At 44.1% G+C, this 19,143-nt stretch overlaps 1 protein-coding gene across 3 annotated transcripts in view; it reads right to left on the bottom strand.

The window, feature by feature from the left end:
- Positions 1–18,510, bottom strand: part of dnaaf11 (dynein axonemal assembly factor 11) — a 39,049-nt gene extending 20,539 nt beyond the window's left edge. For 2 of the 3 annotated variants that reach the window (XR_010666281.1, XM_020656263.3), the window contains exons 1-7: positions 18,427–18,510; positions 16,726–16,893; positions 16,453–16,530; positions 15,864–16,036; positions 14,593–14,813; positions 13,215–13,394; positions 552–629 (exon numbers count right to left, since the gene is read on the bottom strand). Coding sequence is in view for 2 of the 3 variants with exons in the window: in XM_020656263.3 (XP_020511919.2) it covers positions 552–629; positions 13,215–13,394; positions 14,593–14,813; positions 15,864–16,036; positions 16,453–16,530; positions 16,726–16,893; positions 18,427–18,436 (908 nt within the window). In the remaining variant the exon portion in view is untranslated. The remainder of the gene's footprint in view (positions 1–551; positions 630–13,214; positions 13,395–14,592; positions 14,814–15,863; positions 16,037–16,452; positions 16,531–16,725; positions 16,894–18,426) is intronic. The other variant, XM_065953526.1, reaches the window with a different exon arrangement.
- Between the last annotated feature and the right edge of the window lie 633 nt (positions 18,511–19,143).

Below are 19,143 nucleotides of genomic sequence, written 5' to 3'. Positions count from 1 at the left end.
CAGATTACAAATGAGATCAGTCGTGTTTCGAGGCCTCGACCTCCGTGGCCTCGCTCTGGATATAAACCTCTGGCTATTGGAGGGAGACCGGGATGCCCCACAGCACGCCAATCCACTGTGAGACATGAAAACCCGAAGGCCGATAATAAAGCAATCACACCTGGTGGCTCGCTGTCTGAGGCGTGTGGTCACTTACAGGAGGAAGTAATAAAAAGGTCGAAAAGAAGAAATCATTACAGCTTTGACGAAGTGTGAGGGAAACTAGGGTCGTTGTTTTCTTTATTGTTTTGTTCCCACGACAAATTGAAGCAGTTGATTGGATGTGTTCTGTCGTCGCTCTGAACAAAACTACAACCAATTACGTTGCTTTCTTTTGTGTTCACCGCTGCAGCAGCGTGTAGGGTTTCCCTCCCGTTTAATCTAAGACTGCAACAACCACGGTGAGATCTGACCAGCGCTGAAGTTTGTAGAAAGAATCTTTGTTTTTTCTTATTTACAGATCGAGTTTGGTGATTTTTTTTGTTTTTTCCAGCGAATGTGTTTTTGTTTACTTCGGCTCGTTGACGTTCATGACTCGTCCATCGGCGGTGATCAGCGTCCTTGGGGCCTTCGGCTTCTTCTCTTTCTCTCTGCAGATACACAAGGAAGCATTAGAGAAGAGATTGTAGTGAGTGTGTGTGTGTGTGTGTGTGTGTGTGTGTGTGTGTGTGTGCGTGCGTGCGTGTGTGTGTGCGTGTGTGTGCGTGTGCAGACCGACAGATGACAAAGAGAGTTATGAAGACTTTGGGGTGAAGGAGAGAGCAGCGTCTCCTCTTGGACCATCTTTAAAGAGATACACAACAGATATTGTGCTTGTACGCCACACACACTTACACACACAGTCACACACAGACACACACTTACACACTGAGACAGTACACACACTTTAAATAAGCTCTGCCTCTCCACAGCTTTTACAATCTGAAGCACTGAGACACTGAGAAAGGTTCATAAAAACAGTAAGAACTGCCCTGGATCCCTCTGATGAAATGCTCCTTATGATGTGAAATAGTAACACATCTGTCTTCCTTCAGACTGTGTTTGAATCAGTTCTTTAATTCATTTATCAGACGCTTTTATCCAAAGCAACAAACATCAGAGAGCCAGTGAGTGCAAACAAACAGCTCTAAGTCTGATCGGACCAAGCTCTGTTTAAAAATGAAGTCAATGCTGAAGTGTAAAAATCCTGCAGTTCCTGGAGTGTCCACTAGAGGCTGGCTGCAGGAACACAGGAAGTCACATACACACCCATTCTAAAAAGCCTGTTTTTACAGCAGAGATTAAAATGTTTACAGCCTGGTTAAAAAAAACTAAATAGGTCTGATAGTTATTGTCATCACTGGCACACACTGTACGGGGGGTGAATTTTTTTAAAACGGCTTAGTTTTGATTTTATGAACGATACGTGTTATCCATAGTTAGGCGTGTAGGTAACATGATTGACAGGTGGGCGCGGTGTAACGGTTTGTCAGGAGGTTTAAAACCCGCCTCAGCTCCAGCTCTCAGCCTGTCGTTAGGTTGACTGAAAGTTAGACTGAGACAGCATTTCCAACATGGAGACCGCCATCGATGGGACTCCAGCGCCCCCTGCAGGAAGAGACGGGGACGTCACTCAGGCTTCAAACATTAATATTTACAGTCTATGGATTGGACACACAGGTGCAGACAGGAAGTGACCAGAGGCAAAGCACAACATCGGCAGCTGTTCTTACCAGTTCTGATCAGCATCAAAACCATCCTAAATATAATCATCATCATTAAGTGTGTAGGTGTTCATAAAGAGCTGGGTCTTTAGCTTTTTCTTAAAGGTGCAGAGGGACTCTGCAGATTGAATGGAGTTTTTTAGTTTGTTCCACCACTGGGGGGGCGACAGAGGAGAAGAGTCTAGTCAGAGACTTAGGACCCTGTTGTGAAGGTTGACGGGCGGGAGTGTAGACCTGGATGAGAGAGTTCAGGTAAGGAGGAGGAGCAGGGTTTTAAATTTGATGCGAGCAGTAACTGGGAGCCAGTGGAGGGAGATGGGCTGTTTTGGGGTGAATCGGATTTCACTGTCGATGTCGTCTGTGTTTATGAAGTCTTCTGTGCACTCCTGCTGCAAAACAAATGATGTCCCCTTGTGGAGACAGTGAAGAGAATCTGAATGTGAATCTACCTTAAATATGGTCTGGATTACAAAGGGTGTGAGATGTCTGTCCAGCTTCACTGTGTCACTGTGTGACTCTCAACATGGATGACCGTTGTGGTAATAGAACCCAGGAAGTGTTGTCTCCCCGCACAGCTCCACAGCACCACTTACAACTCATTACAGGTGTCTCTGCAGCCCGTGGCTCTAATGAAAACTGGAGCCCGACATCCTTGAGGTCAGCAGATTGAAGGTTCCTCTCAGTGGCAGATTTACAGCTTCGGGGGTCGTGATGGCTGACCCTCCACAGAGTGCTAAACACTCGCTGCCTCGCTCGCCGAAACTCATTCATCCACTGCTCAGTGGGCTTAATGGATGGACGTGTGAGTGTGTGCTTCCCGGGCCTGTGCGTCTGTCACAGCCTGGCGACTGGTTTACAGCAGGTAGGGACGAGAACACGGTCAATCATTCGTCTCAGAGGGGGCGTTACTCGAAAACCAAGTCGTGTAATTTCATCCAGGCGAGCCGCACAGAGACTAAACATTTTGATGATCTTTTGTCAACACTCATTTGGATTGGATTAAAGATTAATCTTCTGAACCAGTCAAAAGCTTTCAATGATTTGGACCTCAGAGTCGAACCAGACATCTTCGGGGGAGAGGGGAGAGGAGAGAGAGGAGAGGAGAGAGGAGAGGAGAGGAGAGAGGAGAGGAGAGGAGAGGGGAGAGGGGAGAGGGGAGAGGGGAGAGGGGAGAGAGGAGAGAGGAGAGGAGAGGAGAGAGGAGAGAGGAGAGAGGAGAGAGGAGAGGAGGGGAGAGAGGAGAGGAGAGAGGAGAGGAGAGGGGAACAATCGTGCTGAATGTGAAAACGCCCTGGGACTTTCATTTTTGTTGCCGTGGTATCGAAACACATTGTCATTGTTTACTTTTCTTAAGTTTCTTATTTGGGGCGCTGGTGGCTCAGTGGTTAGAGCGCGTGCCCCATGTATGGAGGCTGTGGTCCTCCAAGCGGGCAGCCCAGGTTCAAATCTGACCTGTGGCTCCTTTCCTGCATGTCACTCCCCACTCTCTCTCTCTCTCCCTGATTTCACTCTCTCTCCTCTGTCCTATCTCTCCAATTACAGGCACAAAAAGCCCAAAAAACTAATCTTTAAGTTTTTTTTTTTTATTTTTTTCTCTCCTGACAACCCAAAGAGGGACATTACCAAAAACGTACAATCCGATCCGTTCTATTTTGGCGTTCATCACTCAGATTGAGCTCGAGCAGCGGGCTGGGGGTAATGAAGCGTCTCAACACATGATCGGAGTCCCATTTCCATCCAGAGATTGTGACCATTCAGCTGATCGTCATATTTCAGGTTTGGTTTCATTCTGGGAAAAAAACATGAAGACTGTCAGACAAAGTGTGTGCATGTGTGTGTGTGTGTGTGTGTGTGTGTGTGTGTGTGTGTGTGTGTGTGTGTGTGTGTGTGTGTGTGTGTGTGTGTGTGTGTGTGTCGGTGGGTGAGAGAGAGGCTGAGTATCCACTTCAGAAGATCGAACCAGAAAACAAGCATCTCCATCACTTTGCCTCCCACCTCAAACAGCGCGTGCCCCGCCTCCAGCTCATCCCAAGGTCACAGTGCGGCCCTCTGCGCTGTGAAGTCTTTTTCTGTCAAAGGGGGGGGTGTGACAGGGCGTCTATCAAACCGCTGAGTCATGGAGACATCAGTGGTGACAGCTCCTCTGCTGGTTTTTATGAGGAGTCCAGAGCTGAGGACGATGTGTTCAGACAGCTTTCTGTACAAACTCTGCAGAGAAGATTCATCCACAGAGCTACAACCGAGGCACAGAAGACTTCCAGGCAACAGACTGCAGAGCCTCTGTTTGGACCAGGACCACCCTCCAGCACCGTACACTCCTGTCAGTGAGTGTTACAGACAGTTGTGTGGTATTTTTTAGTGTAGGATGAAAGCTTAAATGCAATAATCTGATACTGAAACTTTTAAGTAAATTAGTTTATTGATAATGAAAAGGTATACAAGTTGCAGCTTTGCAGGTTTTCTAAGTAGTAACACTTCTGATCTGGTTGTTCACACATGCACCTCACAGCGGGAGACTATCCCTGTCAGACAAGGTAAGGTAAGACGAAGCAGCAGAGTCCTCTATACGACTCTATAATGAGAGTATCTCTATCAATGCTGCATGTAGTTGAAGAGAATCTCAATCTGAACTAAAGAGTGGAGAAGAACATCCTGGAGAACAGGAAACATGCAGCAGCAGGTTGATTAGAGCACGGAGATGGTAGAGGTGGCGTGCAGACAGTCTATGGTCGTGCAGCAAGGGTCTCCACCCCCTCCCACTGGCCCCTCCCACTGGCCCCTCCCACTGGCTCCAGGTGAATTCTCCTGATTATATCCTGCTGCGTTCTCACATCAGCTCACCCTGACTTTCTGCAGAATAAATTACTAGCAGGAGAAACTCCTGGAGTGAAAGTTTGCATTCACACATGCAGCTCTATCTGAAAAGTTTTGTGCCAGTTTGAAAGCTTTATGTTTCTACATAAATCTTAAATTATCTGCACGTGTCCACAAAGCATAATTCTATTCCATCACTCATTCATTAACAGCCATAAAACGCTTTATTTAAACATTTTCTCACGTAGGAACCCTTCATGCAAATATCCACCCGCCCGTCTCATCCCTGCACAACAATGATTTACTATCAGCCTGTCGGCGTCCCTCCACCTTAAAGCCACGCTGTGTTTTGAAGTTTCAGTCGTGCACGCTGCAGGTTAGTTCCCGCTGCTTGTCTGCTGTTAACCTCCCTCTCAGAGACAAAAACGCAGCAGCCATTAAACACAGAGGCGGTCTCCTGGTTGACCTTATCGCAAAATTTCCCACCTCAGGAGCAGGAAATTCATCTTTCCTGACAATCCAGTGACTGCATGACTGCATGCATCAAGTCAGCGCCACTCTGACAGCCGCGCGCGCGGGGGGGGAGACGATAAAAACGGCAACACCATATCAGGCTGATTTTCTGCTTGGACAGCATGCAGGCCTGGGATGTTTTTTTGTGATATGGATTAGAAGGCAGACTGTCACCGGTTGGCTTCTTAGACATCACAATGGATTTCTCTAAATAGGGTTTATCCTGACGTCTTATCAACAGAGGGGTTTCAACGGGCTCCACGGGGAGTTATTTCATTTCAAGTACATAAAAATACAGAGTCGGAGTGAAGCATGTGTGTGGAAAAAAAGATCTTCATTCAACTCACATGAAAGTGTTGACACATGACTCTTCCCTTTTGACGAGCGTCAGAAAAGCTCACTGACTAACACAACACGAGTGCTGAAATAGCTCCGGGCCGAGGTTTCCTGTGGGCAGGGGATTTAGCAGCGGTGGGAGCTCTAACACAGCAGGATACTTGTACGCTATTCGTCATACGCAAGCGCCGCTTTTGTGAGCGTGTGGCCCGGGGTGTTATGAAAGCTGAACGCAGTGAGTCAGCGATATGTTCACGGTCACGGGTCAGCAGAGTGATTACAAACAACAACAAAAAAGGATAGGTGGCAACATGCCTTGCCAAGAATTGCCAGAAACAAAAACCCAAAAATGAAAAATAAACAGAAAGTAAGCAGAGGTTGAAAGAGATTTTCACTGTTGGAGCCTCAGTGGACTCGGGTCCAAACAAAAGCCCCCTTTCACATGCACCGCGCTCCTGAACTTAGCAGCAACCTCCGCTGTTTCAAAATGAAGCCAATGCAGAAGTGCAAAAAGTGTCCACTTGAAGCTGTCTCCAGAAGTGAGTCAATCCCCATAGAGCCCCATGTTAACATGTCCAACTTTACAGCAGAAATAAACATGTTTACAGCCTGGTAGAAAACTGCCTTAGGTCTGTGTAGCTTCTGTCTGACAACTAAACATTAAAGGTCACATCTCCTCCTCCTCCTCTTCAGTTTAAAGAAGTCTCAGAGCTCCTCAAAACATGTGTGTGAAGTTTCTTGTTCTAAATCCACTCTGATCCTGTATTTGATCATGTCTATAAACCCCTCTATTTCAGCCCTGCTCAGAACAGGCTGTTTCTGTGTCTGTACCTTTAAATATGTAAATGAGCTGTGTCTGACCACGCCCCCTCTCTGGAAGGGTCTTGGGTGTACTCAGTGCTTTCTCGCTCCATGTCCTATTGTTTATGGTGAGAAGGCAGACTCGGAGGGCAGAACAAACACCTAACTAGCGTGCGTTAGCTTGCAGTGTAGGTACGAGCAGTGAATATACACACTGCGTCCTGCAGCATTGAGTGTGTGCTTCTAGGGGTGATGGGCCCAGGAGGAGGGGCCCAGTTTGAATGTTTTTCAACGAAAAATGCTACTGACTCCACCTTCAAGTTTTAGAGGGAGTTTTTTTAGGCGCCCTAAGGTCTAAAAGGTTTAATAATCCGACCCAGCAGGAAGGTTTATCCTGCTGTGTGTATCACAGAGCCTCTCCCCCGTCACAGTGCTCTTGGACAGAGTTGAACCCCCTCACTGACCCTGAAGCCTCAGCAGATCTGGACGAGCGTAGGAGGCCACATGTATTATTTATGCTAGATGTATTACATGTCAGGTTTATTTGGATGGTCTTTAATCACAGTTACTTGGCTGGCCTCAGAACGCCCACGTCGATGAAGAATTGAGGACGGCACAATGCAGAAAAAACAAAAATGACACTCTCAGACCTCAGACCTTTAACAGGCTTAAAATCTGTGACAACAAGCCAAACGTTAAAAAGACAAACAGCCGTAAACAATAAAGAAGGAAACCATCAGAGGGAGGAGTCCTTCAAGGATGCCGAGGACAGGCTGAGAGAGATTTATAACTCTAACTGGTTACTAAAATCCTGAGAGAAGATGCACAACACCATGCACTGTTAAACCCTTACATAACTTTGTTATTTTCTCTTAAAACCGGACTGAAGAAAGATACAAACCTGCTTTAACACAATAATGTTTCACTAAAGCCGACAGAGACGAATCGATGAAAGGTGAAAACAGAAGTCTGTTCAAATTCTGATTGATCCCCTCCTTGTGAGCAAAGTGTGACCACTTACAGTTGTTTTTGTCCCGGACAGGCTCAGATTGTTATTCTTAGTGTCTGACAACATTACAGAAAGGAGATTGAATACACAGAGACAGATCTAGTTAGACCAGAGAAGGTAGGCCGTTTTGGACGCCCCTCGGTTTGTCAGATATGAGAGCAGTTATCAGGTCAACAGGTGTTGCAGCGATGGAAGCGGTCAAGAGAAGTGGTTCAGATAGAAGTGATTGTACCCGACCTAAAAAGCCTCTGCATGTTTCTAATAAGCTCCACGAGCAGAAACGTGCTCAAACTAGGATCAATATTGGAGATGCTTTTGAAAAATGGAGAGAGGTTCACACACAGCCAATTAACGCCCCGGCAAGAGGGTCACCTTAAGGGTGAGCTCTAATTAGTGGCATGGAGGGATAATTAATTAGGCTTTAACAAACGCTTTGACGACTCACTCCCAACTAGCCCGACTTAAATGTGATTGGCTCAGGAGGCCAGCGAACAAATGTTTAAAACTATGCTGTGGAATATTTCCAGTTCCATAAAAACTCTGTTAAGTTTTTAACTTAACACAGTGGTGACCGAGCCGACTGATGAAAGCCTACAGCATTTGTAATCATCTTCAGATCAACTAACTGTTTGTGTCCCCATATACTCCTGACAGGGACGTGCCCAGACTTTTTTGAATGACTTGTGGACACACGCATGCAAACAAATGACATTTTTTCACCCCTTCTATCCCCACTGATGAGATGTACTTGCAAAGCCGTTTGGATATTTTCAGGACTGCATCGGATATACTCCTGACCTCGCTGTTCACACATGCACCTCACACATCAGCTCACTCTGACTTTCTGCAGAATAAATACGAGGAGGCTGGAGGGGAAACTCCGGGTGAAGAATGAGTAATAAATTTGGTTGTTTGCGTTCACACATGTAGCTCCTCCTGGAAATATCAGGAGTTTTGAAGTGTGAAAGCACTAAACTAAAACTAGAATATACATCTTCTTAGCTTGCCTCTTTAGGGCCTCAAAAAAAAAAGATGTATGTGCAAAGTCACAAATTAAAAAAATTGCAAACCGTTTTACACTGTTTAACTTGAAAAAATAAATGTATTGGCAAGTACGTCCATTGCAACACAGAGCTTTTGCTCAGATTTTTTTTATGGAAAGTATGTATAAGAAAACTAACAGCAGACTGTAGGAAACATCCAGAATAGTTGATTTGTACTTAAGTCCTGCCTCTCATCGATTTGGATTTTGGGGGTGGCCAATCAGATTTCAAGGGGGGGCCATGCCACCCCTGTGGACTCGCCCCTGATTCCTGGCTTTTGCAAAACCCAGCAGTGGTTAAATCCCTTATTTCTTTGTTTTTGTCTGTAATAATTAGTGTTTTAATATTTCAAGAAACCTTTATTTAAAGCACCTTTTTCCCCATTTACAATCCTCTCTCGTAATGCTCTTGTAGTTTAAACAGCCTCCTCTTCAGACGGGACAAATTTCTGCCAGCAAACCTTCCAGCTCGGATATCCCAATATCAGAAAAATAAATAAATAGAACTTCACACCCGTCCTGTGTTAACATCGTCCCTCAAGTAAATCACAAACACAGAAACATCAATACCTGCTTCTGTCGGCTCATTTAACGACTGTAGCAACATCTGTAAATAAAAATGTACACTTCTCTCTGACGACCTGGTGCTTTGAGAAGAATCAGCATTCTGCGTCCTCAACATCACAGACATGAACGTCAGCATCTATTGAGCCCTGAAGCACTAAATGCTCCCTTTGTGCCTCATACATGTCACCCGGTGATGAGTGTGTTGAAGTGTGTGAGGCAGCCGTCACGTTTAACCTTCACAGTCTCATGTTCATGTGTGTTTTTATAACAACAGCATATCTGAAGCCTTCTTTTGACGACTCACAGCTCATGACAGTCAAAAGTCCAGGATTTTTAAATGCTAGAATATTACATAAGACTCAACTCGCCGCTTGATGGTCGTATACCCACTTGTTCCAATTTTTCTCCTGGACCTCTCCACCGCCTTCTTTTAGTTGACGTAGCCTCAATGAATGCACCTGATTGGATAAACGCGCGGCTAGTACGGGAGGTCCATGGACTTGCATAGAATAGAGCTCTGGCCTATTCTTTTCCGGTACGGATACCCTGTGAGGTGAAGTTCTGTAACTTTTAGGGCATTTTTTCCCCGGCATTTGTTGGATGTTTAGCTTGGAAGAACTCAATTAAGTTTTTCTATGCGATTTTTTGATCCAGCAGATGTCGCCCTTGAGCACCAACATGAAACCAAAACAACCCGTGGTGCATTGTTGTGTTAGCATGCTAATGCTAGCGATCTTTATTATGCTGGTATCTTCACACTGCATGTAAATTTACCTGAAATGAGCGTGATCTAGAAACACAGTTAAGCAGTGAGTACAGTATGTTATTCTTCTTTTCTCTAGTCCCTCAATTAAACAACTTTTATACACGAGGGGAGGAGTCAGCCGGCCGTCCTGGCGATGTAAACAAACTGAAGATAGGACTCTGAAAACTCTGAAAACATCACAGACAGTGGGACTCGGGTGTTACACCCATTGTAGACAGTCATGACTCACAGAGTTATTTTCAGAGGATATACCGTATTGGTCTTTTTTCCCCATCAAAATAGGTCCGAAAAAGTCGGGTCGTCTTATATTCGGGGTCTAGTATTCAGAGCGCAGCTCTAATTGTTCGCCTGTCCCTTTAAATGTCAACACACATGACGCGCTCTGGGAGGAGCAGGGGAGCGATGACAGTGAGAGAGAACACAGCGGGGCGGAGGACGTGTGTGAGGAATAGGAGACATCGGAGGAGAAGTTTGGCGAGCTTTAGTTTAGTTTAGTTATAGATGTGGCCTGTATTTTCTCTCTTATTTAAAAATGTTGATAATATTGCTTGATTTTAATGTTGAATCATACTGTACAGATTTTGACCTTGTGAAAAACTTTGTTTTGAAAAGTGCCGTAGCATATAACGATAAATAGGCCTACGTTTATTATTGTTATCATTATTACAACAACAGGTGTTTCAATGTGTTTTTAATATTGGGGAGCGATGAGAGTGAGAGTGAACACAGCGGGACACAGTGTGTGTGTGTGTGTGTGTGTGTGTGTGTGTGTGTGTGTGTGTGTGTGTGTGTGTGTGTGTGTGTGTGTGTGTGTGTGTGTGTGTGTGTGTGTGTGTGTGTGTGTGAGGAATAGGAGACATCGGAGGAGAAGTTTGGAGAGTTTTAGTTTAGCGGTAGTTTAGTTAAAAACGTTGCCTGTATTTCCTGTTATTTCAAAATGTTAAAAACATGTTGATAATATTGTTTGATTGTTAATCGATTTTAATGTTGAATCATACTGTACATAGTTCGCCCTTGTGAAACACTTTGTTTTGAAAAGTGCCGTAGGCCTATACCGATAAATACGGTATGTTAATTATTATTATAATTATTAATACATCAGGTGTTTAATTCAATGTGTTTTTAATATTGTTATTTTCAAATAAAATGAAGTTCTTTAAAAAAAGTTCTTTATAAAAACAAGATCTGCTCTGCAAATCTTTTTTTTCTAAATATGAGTGTTGAAAAACGGGGGTCGTCTTATAATCAGGGTCGTCTTATATTCGGACCAATACGGTACTTGATTTCTACATTTCAGTGTGAAAAATCACATACAAAGCCTTTAAACTTCTACAGAGTAGTAGTCTACTGAGCTTTTTTTGGGAGTCCAATATTTTTCTAGTGAGGTATTTTGACTAATTGAACAAATCCAGGTCCATCTTCTGGCTTAGCCTGGATTTCTCTGATCCGACAGATTCTCGAAGTTTTTTCAAACAAAAAATCGCAAAGATATCTGAAAGATCGAAAAGAAGAAGCCCACAAGATGTTCGGCTAGATTCCTGGCTCCAGTGTTGGTTCATTGCTCCAGGACAATAACGAGAGACAGAGAAACACAGTCGTCAAACGACAGGGTTTTAAATGTTCAGAGCAAAAGTCCAGCTCAGGTTGTGAGAATCATCACAGTCTGTAAATCATTCAGGGTAATTGGTCTCCTCCAGCTTACCGGACAGATTCATTAAAGTTACAAACATAACGTCTTCAGTGACGCTCTGGACCTGCTCACATGTCTTACAGATTATTCTCTGCTGCTGTCCCGACCCTGACAACGTCTCATTAACCCGACAGATGAACCTGTGAGAGGGGCTTCATCTGTCCGGTTAAGTGATGTGTCAAAACATGAAACTTATGTCCCATTGTTGCTGTTGGACGGAAAACAAATTACCTCGCCCGGGGTCGATAAAGCGACTCATTGATTGAATTTTTTTCCCCAGGTGATCGAATGTTTCCTTAAATTACCTTTCTGAATGTCTGAGGTGAAGAGTTTCAAACTCAGACCAAAAGGGGGTGCAGAGGGTCTGAAGTCAAGAGTTTCATACTCAGACCAAAAGGGGGTGCAGAGGGTCTGAAGTCAAGAGTTTCATACTCAGACCAAAAGGGGGTGCAGAGGGTCTGTAGTCAAGAGTTTCATACTCAGAACAAAAGGGTGTGCAGAGGGTCTGAAGTCAAGAGTTTCATACTCAGAACAAAAGGGTGTGCAGAGGGTCTGTAGTCAAGAGTTTCATACTCAGACCAAAAGGGGGTGCAGAGGGTCTGAAGTCAAGAGTTTCATACTCAGAACAAAAGGGTGTGCAGAGGGTCTGAAGTCAAGAGTTTCATACTCAGAACAAAAGCTGGCTCTAACTGAGTCTGTCCGCTCATTGGACCAGCTTCAGCATCATGATGGTTGATGTAACAGTGACACCTGGTGGCTGAAACAGTGAACTACAACCAAACCATCAAACAGAGAATAATGTTAAGTTGTTTTCAGCAGTTCAATTGGATTTCAGTCCACGTCACATCCAGTGACCCTGAGATATTTTTTGGACTTGTGAAGCTTTTATCTCTCTCCACATGCACAAGTTTGTTTTATTATTTTTTTTACTCGTATTTTAGATGTCGTATATTTGACGTCGAAGGTGGCAGCAAGCTGTGGTCAACAAGTTCTACATGTAACAAGTCGGGCTGCACAATAAATCTCAATGGCGTCGTTATCTCCATAAACACATTGCAAACGTCAACGAATAAATAAAAGTATAAATATTTCTCACTCAGTTTGTGCACATTGGACTGTACAGGTGTGACGGCCATGCTGTCGGTTCAAGCTCCGGCTAACTATCAGATACGGATTAATTGGTGCCAAATTAGCGGTTTAAAATGATTTATTTGGGCTTCAGGAGAAGCTTGTTGAACATAAGTATTGTGTAAACAGGGGCGTGTCCAAAGGGGGGGCGAGGGGTGGCATGCCCCCCCCTAAAAATCTTTTTGGCCACCCCAGTCGCCACCCCAAAAATCCTAAACTGTGGTTGACCATTTTCTGTGTCAGAGGTTAAAAGCAGCTATGAGGTGGTAGATATTATTGGTGGAGTTAGAAAGGGTAAACAACTGAAATGTATGTGTGTAAGATTGTGAGCTCATCACACTTCAGGCCACCCCCACATAAGTCGGAGACCCTGTTGGCCCACCCGAGTCAAAAAAAAGTCTGGACACGCCCCTGTGTGTAACTAACGGGCTAACGGGCATGCTTTAATATGTGTTCATTCACCGCACTTCATTTGGTTATCGAAATACCAAACAAAGGAATCCCACACTGTAGAGTTTCTAATATCCTGCAGGAAGACTCATTTTGGGAGTAAAATTACCGTTTTTAATCAATGGATTGTTTAGGTCTCTTTCCATGCAGGTGTTGAAAGGTGCACTGAGCTCATACATACGGGTTTGTGTCCCTATTTGGAGATTTGAAAACATGGTCACCCTAGTTTAAGATGCTCTCTGACACCAACCCTGTGCAGGATCTTTAAGTCTGATTGGAAAAACGAACTCCCCTTTGGAACGTAGAATTTGAAAAACAGTCCTTAACTTCGGTGTGTGAAAGTCAGGAGCACTTACTTCTCCTTTGCCCTCTTCTTCTCCTCCAGGTGGCGGTGAGCCTCCAGGCGAGATTCAGGGGTGAATGAACACGGCGTGTGCCAGAACTCTCTCTCCCGCTGCTCTTCTTCCAGGTCGGGGTTCACCTTTTTCATGTTCTCCTCCGCCTCCTGGTTCTCCTTGTTCTCCTCCAACGCCGGACTACAGAGACAGAGAACACGGCTTCACTGTGACACTTCAAGCCGAGGTCGTAAAGTAACGTCCCTCAGAGAATTCAATTTGATCCACTGCGACAGAGGAAGATCTCTTTATTACATTCACTGCAAAAGAAAATGCTGAAATATGAGGAAATATCTCGGTGCACTAACTTTAATCCACAGTCACTTGAATAGTGCAGATAAACATCTTATATCGAGACATCAGAAGTAAAAACTGAGGCCTTGTGTGCTCTTGATCATTAAAAAAAAGATCTGCCATAAGGGGTTTGCAATATTCACTATTTGAATCACTTTAAGACATTCAACAAGTGCATGTCATTTACTCCAGCCGCACATTTTTTTTGTTCCTTTATAAGAAATGCAGAGGTTATTTTTGTCTTGAACTGCAGAGTTTATCAGGACTTGTCAGATGAGAGAAGTTAAAATAAGTGTAATTAGATCTCTACCGGTAAACAAAGAGGTGAATCTTTAAATCCTTAAGGAAAGTGTGCCTGCTGGTCGCTAACAGTTTACACTTTGAAGTAGGACTGGGCCTGCAAATACAATCTGTTTAACACCAAACTGGATTTATGGTTTGAAATCATCCAGGTCTACACTCCCTCCCGCCCACTACGCTGAGCAAATGAAAGGCATCTGATCAAACCTTCACAACAGGACCATAACCCCTAAATTCCACCAGATGTGCGCATCAAAGAGACAGGAAGTCAGACAGCGAAACGACATTAAAACATCCGGTTTATTTTCAAAATAAAAGACTCCGCTCTGACAGTATGAGTGATTGTTGAAGTGTTTATAAGGGTTTTATATGGTTTTATACCACATGCATCGTTGCACATGATACCGTAATAACCAAGGGAATGCCTTTGTCTTTGTACTCAGCTGATCGGCGATGCTGCTCCGTGCTTTGCTCTGAGAACGCAGCCTGTGGGTGTTGACGGACGAGGGAGAACGGAGCCCTAACGGACCGGAGCAAACACACAATGCACAAGTCTCTGGTGGAAGTTCGGGGGTTAGTATTTTTACTGCACACGGCCTCCATGTAGCTGAATCAGAAGAGGAGGTGACAGTTTCCTACACTTCCCATAATGCAACACAATCCTCCCCCCCCCCCCAATGGAAGACTTCCAGCTCATAAAGAAAGTCCAAACACAGTGAGAGGAGGAGGTCCTGTTTGTACTCACACTGTGTTGTTGATGTCGGTGTACCAGCGTCCATCGCTGCCTGGCCTCCTCTCCTCGTTTCCTTTCTCCTCTCCTGCAGCCTTCCTCCGCGCCTCCTCTTTCTCCCTGGCTCTCGTCTTCAGGTACTCCCTCTCCTGCTCCCGGACTCTCCTCTTCACCTCCTCCAGTCCCTGAGAGGCTCGGATGCGCTCCGACCGGCTGATCTGCGTCCCGTCCAGGAACTGAAGGAGGAGGAATCATATGCTCGACATAATCAAGTGAATATCAGGAGAGATGAGTGTCTGACCACGCTACAGAGAGGAGAGGAAGGACTTTTTGTCAAAGAGGGAGATGAAACAAGAAGCTGTCACATCACTCTCCACAAACACGACGAACTCCATTCAGAAAGAAAACATACATTTTGACCTGACAGAACGCAGGAGCCGCCGCTCTACTCGTGCACTGAACGATTCATTTGTGTGTGTAACTTTGAGAATTTGGCTCCAACTAGGAGCTCAAAATCATTTTTTAGCTGAATGGTGGCAGACGATATTTATCTGGATAGCGTTGCTTTCCTGCAGAACAAAACACACCCAGCTTTGGATTTTGAGATGCAGGTGGATTTTGTTGTTGTTTTGCTCACAAAGAGAGAGAGAGAGAGAGAGAGAGAGAGAGAGAGAGAGAGAGAGGCGGAGCATAAATTATATCGACGTCAACGATATTGTCATAGCTGATATCTTGTATGGAAATATATCGATGTATCTTAAAAAAATTGAAAAATAGCCCATCCTATCTGGAAAACAGTGTTTGTTTGAAACACAAAACACACAATAAAAGCGGAACATCCATCCATTTTTCTTCTGCTTATCTGAGGTCAGGTCGCGGTGGCAGCAGGCGCATAACGTCAACCCAGACTTCCCTCTCCACAGCAACGTTTCCCAGCTCCTCCTGGGGGATTCCAAATCCTTCCCAGACTAGACGGGATATATAATCCCTCCAGCGAGCTCTGGGTCGACCCCGGGGGTCTCCTCCCAGTTGGGCGTGCCTGGAAAACCTCCAAAGGGAGGCGTCCAGGTGGCTCTGAGGCTGAGCCCAGACTCCCTCCGACAACTCCAGAGGTCAAAAAACTGCTTTTCTTAATGTCGTTTTGAGACTGTAAACAGAGCGATGTAACAGCTGTGTCTGGGTTTGATAAAAAGCACAACAGTCTCTCTCTCTGTAGGGGTCTTTTCTGTCATGTTGTCACACCACTTAAGAGTAACTAAATCTGAGCCGGTCAGCTGATTGGCTACCTTGAGTTGAGGCAGAGATGCCACCACATACTGCCTGTAGCCCTCAAACTCAGTGCAGGGGTTCCCCACCAGGAACAGCTCGGCCAGGTGGACGTTGCACTGCAGGGACTCCACGCTGCTCAGACGACCCACAAAGTTCACAGTCAGGTCCAACTTCTGAAGACTCTCACAGCCTGAAGACAGGGGAGAAAAAATCCAACGGGTAAAATGCTGCAAGTTTGTAGGATTTATAGATGACTGTGCAACTTCCATCTGAAACAGTCTTTAGGGAATCATCTCTGGAAAGTTTCAGGACACCCTGGCCCTGAAGTTATTACAAAGTAGCCCTTTCATTTCCTTATTATATGCCGATGCCTTCTTTCATAAGCTGACTCGGACTTGCTGCAGAAAAAAAACATTGACGCTGTCAGGAGAAACTCCGGGTAAAGTGTGTCTGTTAGCGTTCAAACATGCAGCTCCTCCATGTGAGTTTTTCAGGAGTTTTCTGCAGGTGTGAAAGCACTAAAACTCTAATAATCATTCATGACATCATCCTGATTAAAGCATCAACAAATACTCCAGAACCCTGCCTGTGTTCTTGCAAACGGACCTTCGAGGTTTTCGATGACTTCGATGTTGTTCAGAGCCAGATTTAAATACTCCAGCTTCTTCAGGCGGCCGAGATTCTCTGGAGATAAAAGACAGTTTTCACTGGTTTCAGCTACAGTGGCGTCAACGATAAAAGTCACAGCAGGGGGTCAACAAGTTTGAAATGACAGTTTTATGAATGTGTGGTCAGAGCTGTGTTCAGTGAATAAACACACTGTGCAGATGTGTGGAGATGATGGATGTTCAGTGGAGCTGCTGGTGATGGATGTCTCACCTATCCTGGGGATGAGGTTGTTCTGCAGGTAGAGGATCTTCAGGTCTCTGCACCACCTGCCGATGTGCTCGATCCTCTCGATGTCCTGCTGATGAAGAGACACTTCCTCCAGGGAGAAGATCTCACACTCGTTGTGCTCGGCCCGTCCACGCACCATCTCCTCTGTGACTGGACGAACAGAACAGCACTCTAAAGCCGAGTTTCCACCAAGTGCGCCGCTTAACTCTGATCTTGCTTGAAATTCCACAATTTATCTGGAAATGTGACGATTCTTTCGACCAATCAACGGACTGCAGTGTGTCGAGCTCCACCCTTTAGGGTCGGATCGGGAAATTTGGTACATCGACAGAAGGGTAGCAAAAAATGTATGACAGTACCATTGATTGCTATAGATTACTAATAGACGAAGCCTGAGAGACGTCACTCGACTGTTCCTGCAGGGGGCGCTGAAGTCCCATCGGCAGCAGCTGGAAATCCTGTCAATCGTGTCAGCTACGCGTCTTATTATGGATAACTTGTAATTGTTCATAAAATCAAAAAGGATGAGTTATCAAAATCACCGCCGTACAGTGAGTGCCCGTGAAGACAATAACAAATCAGACCTATTTGTTTTTTTGAACCAGGCTGTAAACATGTTAATTTATGCTGTAAAAACAGGCTTTTATTTTAATGGGTGTGTATGTGACTTCTGGTGCTTCTGCAGCCAGCCTCTAGTGGACACTCGAGGAACTGCTGGATTTTTCACTTATGCCTTGGCTTAATTTTTCAACCCTGGAGGTGGCCGCTTGGACGGCATGAGCGGTTTATATTGGTACCCTTCCTCACTTTTGACAGTGGAAACGGCAATAAATGTGCACCGCACCGAACTGAAGAGTAAAAGAAGAGTTCAGATTAGGGCTGTCAATCTTCTTCTGCAGTCCTGATCACATTTTGTTCCTTAAAATTTGTCATTTTTAAATTGCATATTAATTTTTATGATCAAATTCTATTAATAATAGTTAATATATGATGAGAATAATAATACATTATATATTATTAACATATTAATGTTAGCTTTAGCTTCCACTAAGCTTCCGGTTAGCAGTAGCAGTAAAAAGCTATCTGAGGTTATAGTAACATATTTTAACCAAGACTAGGCTGCGTTGATGAACAAACACGATGTGTTTAATTATTTTATTTAGCTTAACATTACCGTCGTTAACGTTAATAATTACAGAGATAGCAAAAACACCCCAAATAATTCGGTTTAATTACGAACCAGCTTACCAGTGTTACGGTGTAAATGGTGACCGTGGTATCTGGAGACTTCAAGCCTTTTCGTAGTTGCAACAGAAAGTGTCCTAACTTTATTTTCAACGACATATCTGATGAGTATTTTGACATAATAATAAAAACTGCATAAAGAGACATTCGTTGGCACACTTTCCATCTTTAAACTACGTTGTAGCTACAACAGCTACAGACGCATTCGGCTGAGAGTCACCAGTTAACACGGTCACTCTTTACACCATAACACCAGGATGTGAAAGAACTTAATGCTACTCGTCGATTGTGGGTTTTATCTTCAGAAACTACACAGCTGTCACTCTGAACACAAAGTCAACCGGACACTTTGAACCACAGTGTTTACTGGAGGCTGTAAACATGCAGTTAAATGTTGTAGGTCAAGTTATTTGTTAGCGGTTAGCGTTTTTAACTTACTGTAAACCATCGTCCTCTGTGTTGTCAGCCGTTGCCGTAGAAACCACACCGGTGATGCGTTCGAGCGCAGTAGGGAAATCTCATTTTCTTCTGCACCTACAGATGTGATACGGAAGCCGTGGAAGCTCATTTCCACGAGTAAAAAGGGGAAAAACTTACATGATAATTTCGACTTTTTGTCTCTTAATTAGGCTGTGACTTGTTATTTTACAATTTAAACATTTAATCTCATATCAATGACTTACTTTCTCTTAGATTTTCACTTCTTATCTCAATAATTTGACTTTTTAACACAATTAAGACTTATTTTCTCCTAATTTTCACTTTCAACTCATAATTACGATAAAATATCTCATAATTTTGAAATTAAATCTCCAAATTCTACGTTTTTATCTTAACTGTATCTTAAAAATTTTCACTTTATATCATATAAAATTGACTAATTATCTCATAATTCCCCCTAAACTCATTTATGATTTACTATCTTATTATTGTAACTTTAGATCTCATAATTCCGATGTCCTGTCTCATAATGTTGGTTATTTATCCCACAATTTGGACTTTTATTTCATACTTACGACTCGCTATCTCATTACAACGATATTCTTTCTCATAATTTTGCCTTTTTGAGTCTTGTAAGTTTGAATATTTCACAATAATTGTCATGTCAAACTGCATTGGTGTCTCAAAGCAGGACAATAGAGAGAAAATCAATCC

The sequence above is a fragment of the Labrus bergylta genome, chromosome 4 (assembly GCF_963930695.1).
Source record: "Labrus bergylta chromosome 4, fLabBer1.1, whole genome shotgun sequence".
NCBI lineage: Eukaryota > Metazoa > Chordata > Actinopteri > Labriformes > Labridae > Labrus > Labrus bergylta.
Note: the sequence above shows the minus strand (reverse complement) of the source record. Positions and strands in the feature narration are given on the sequence as shown.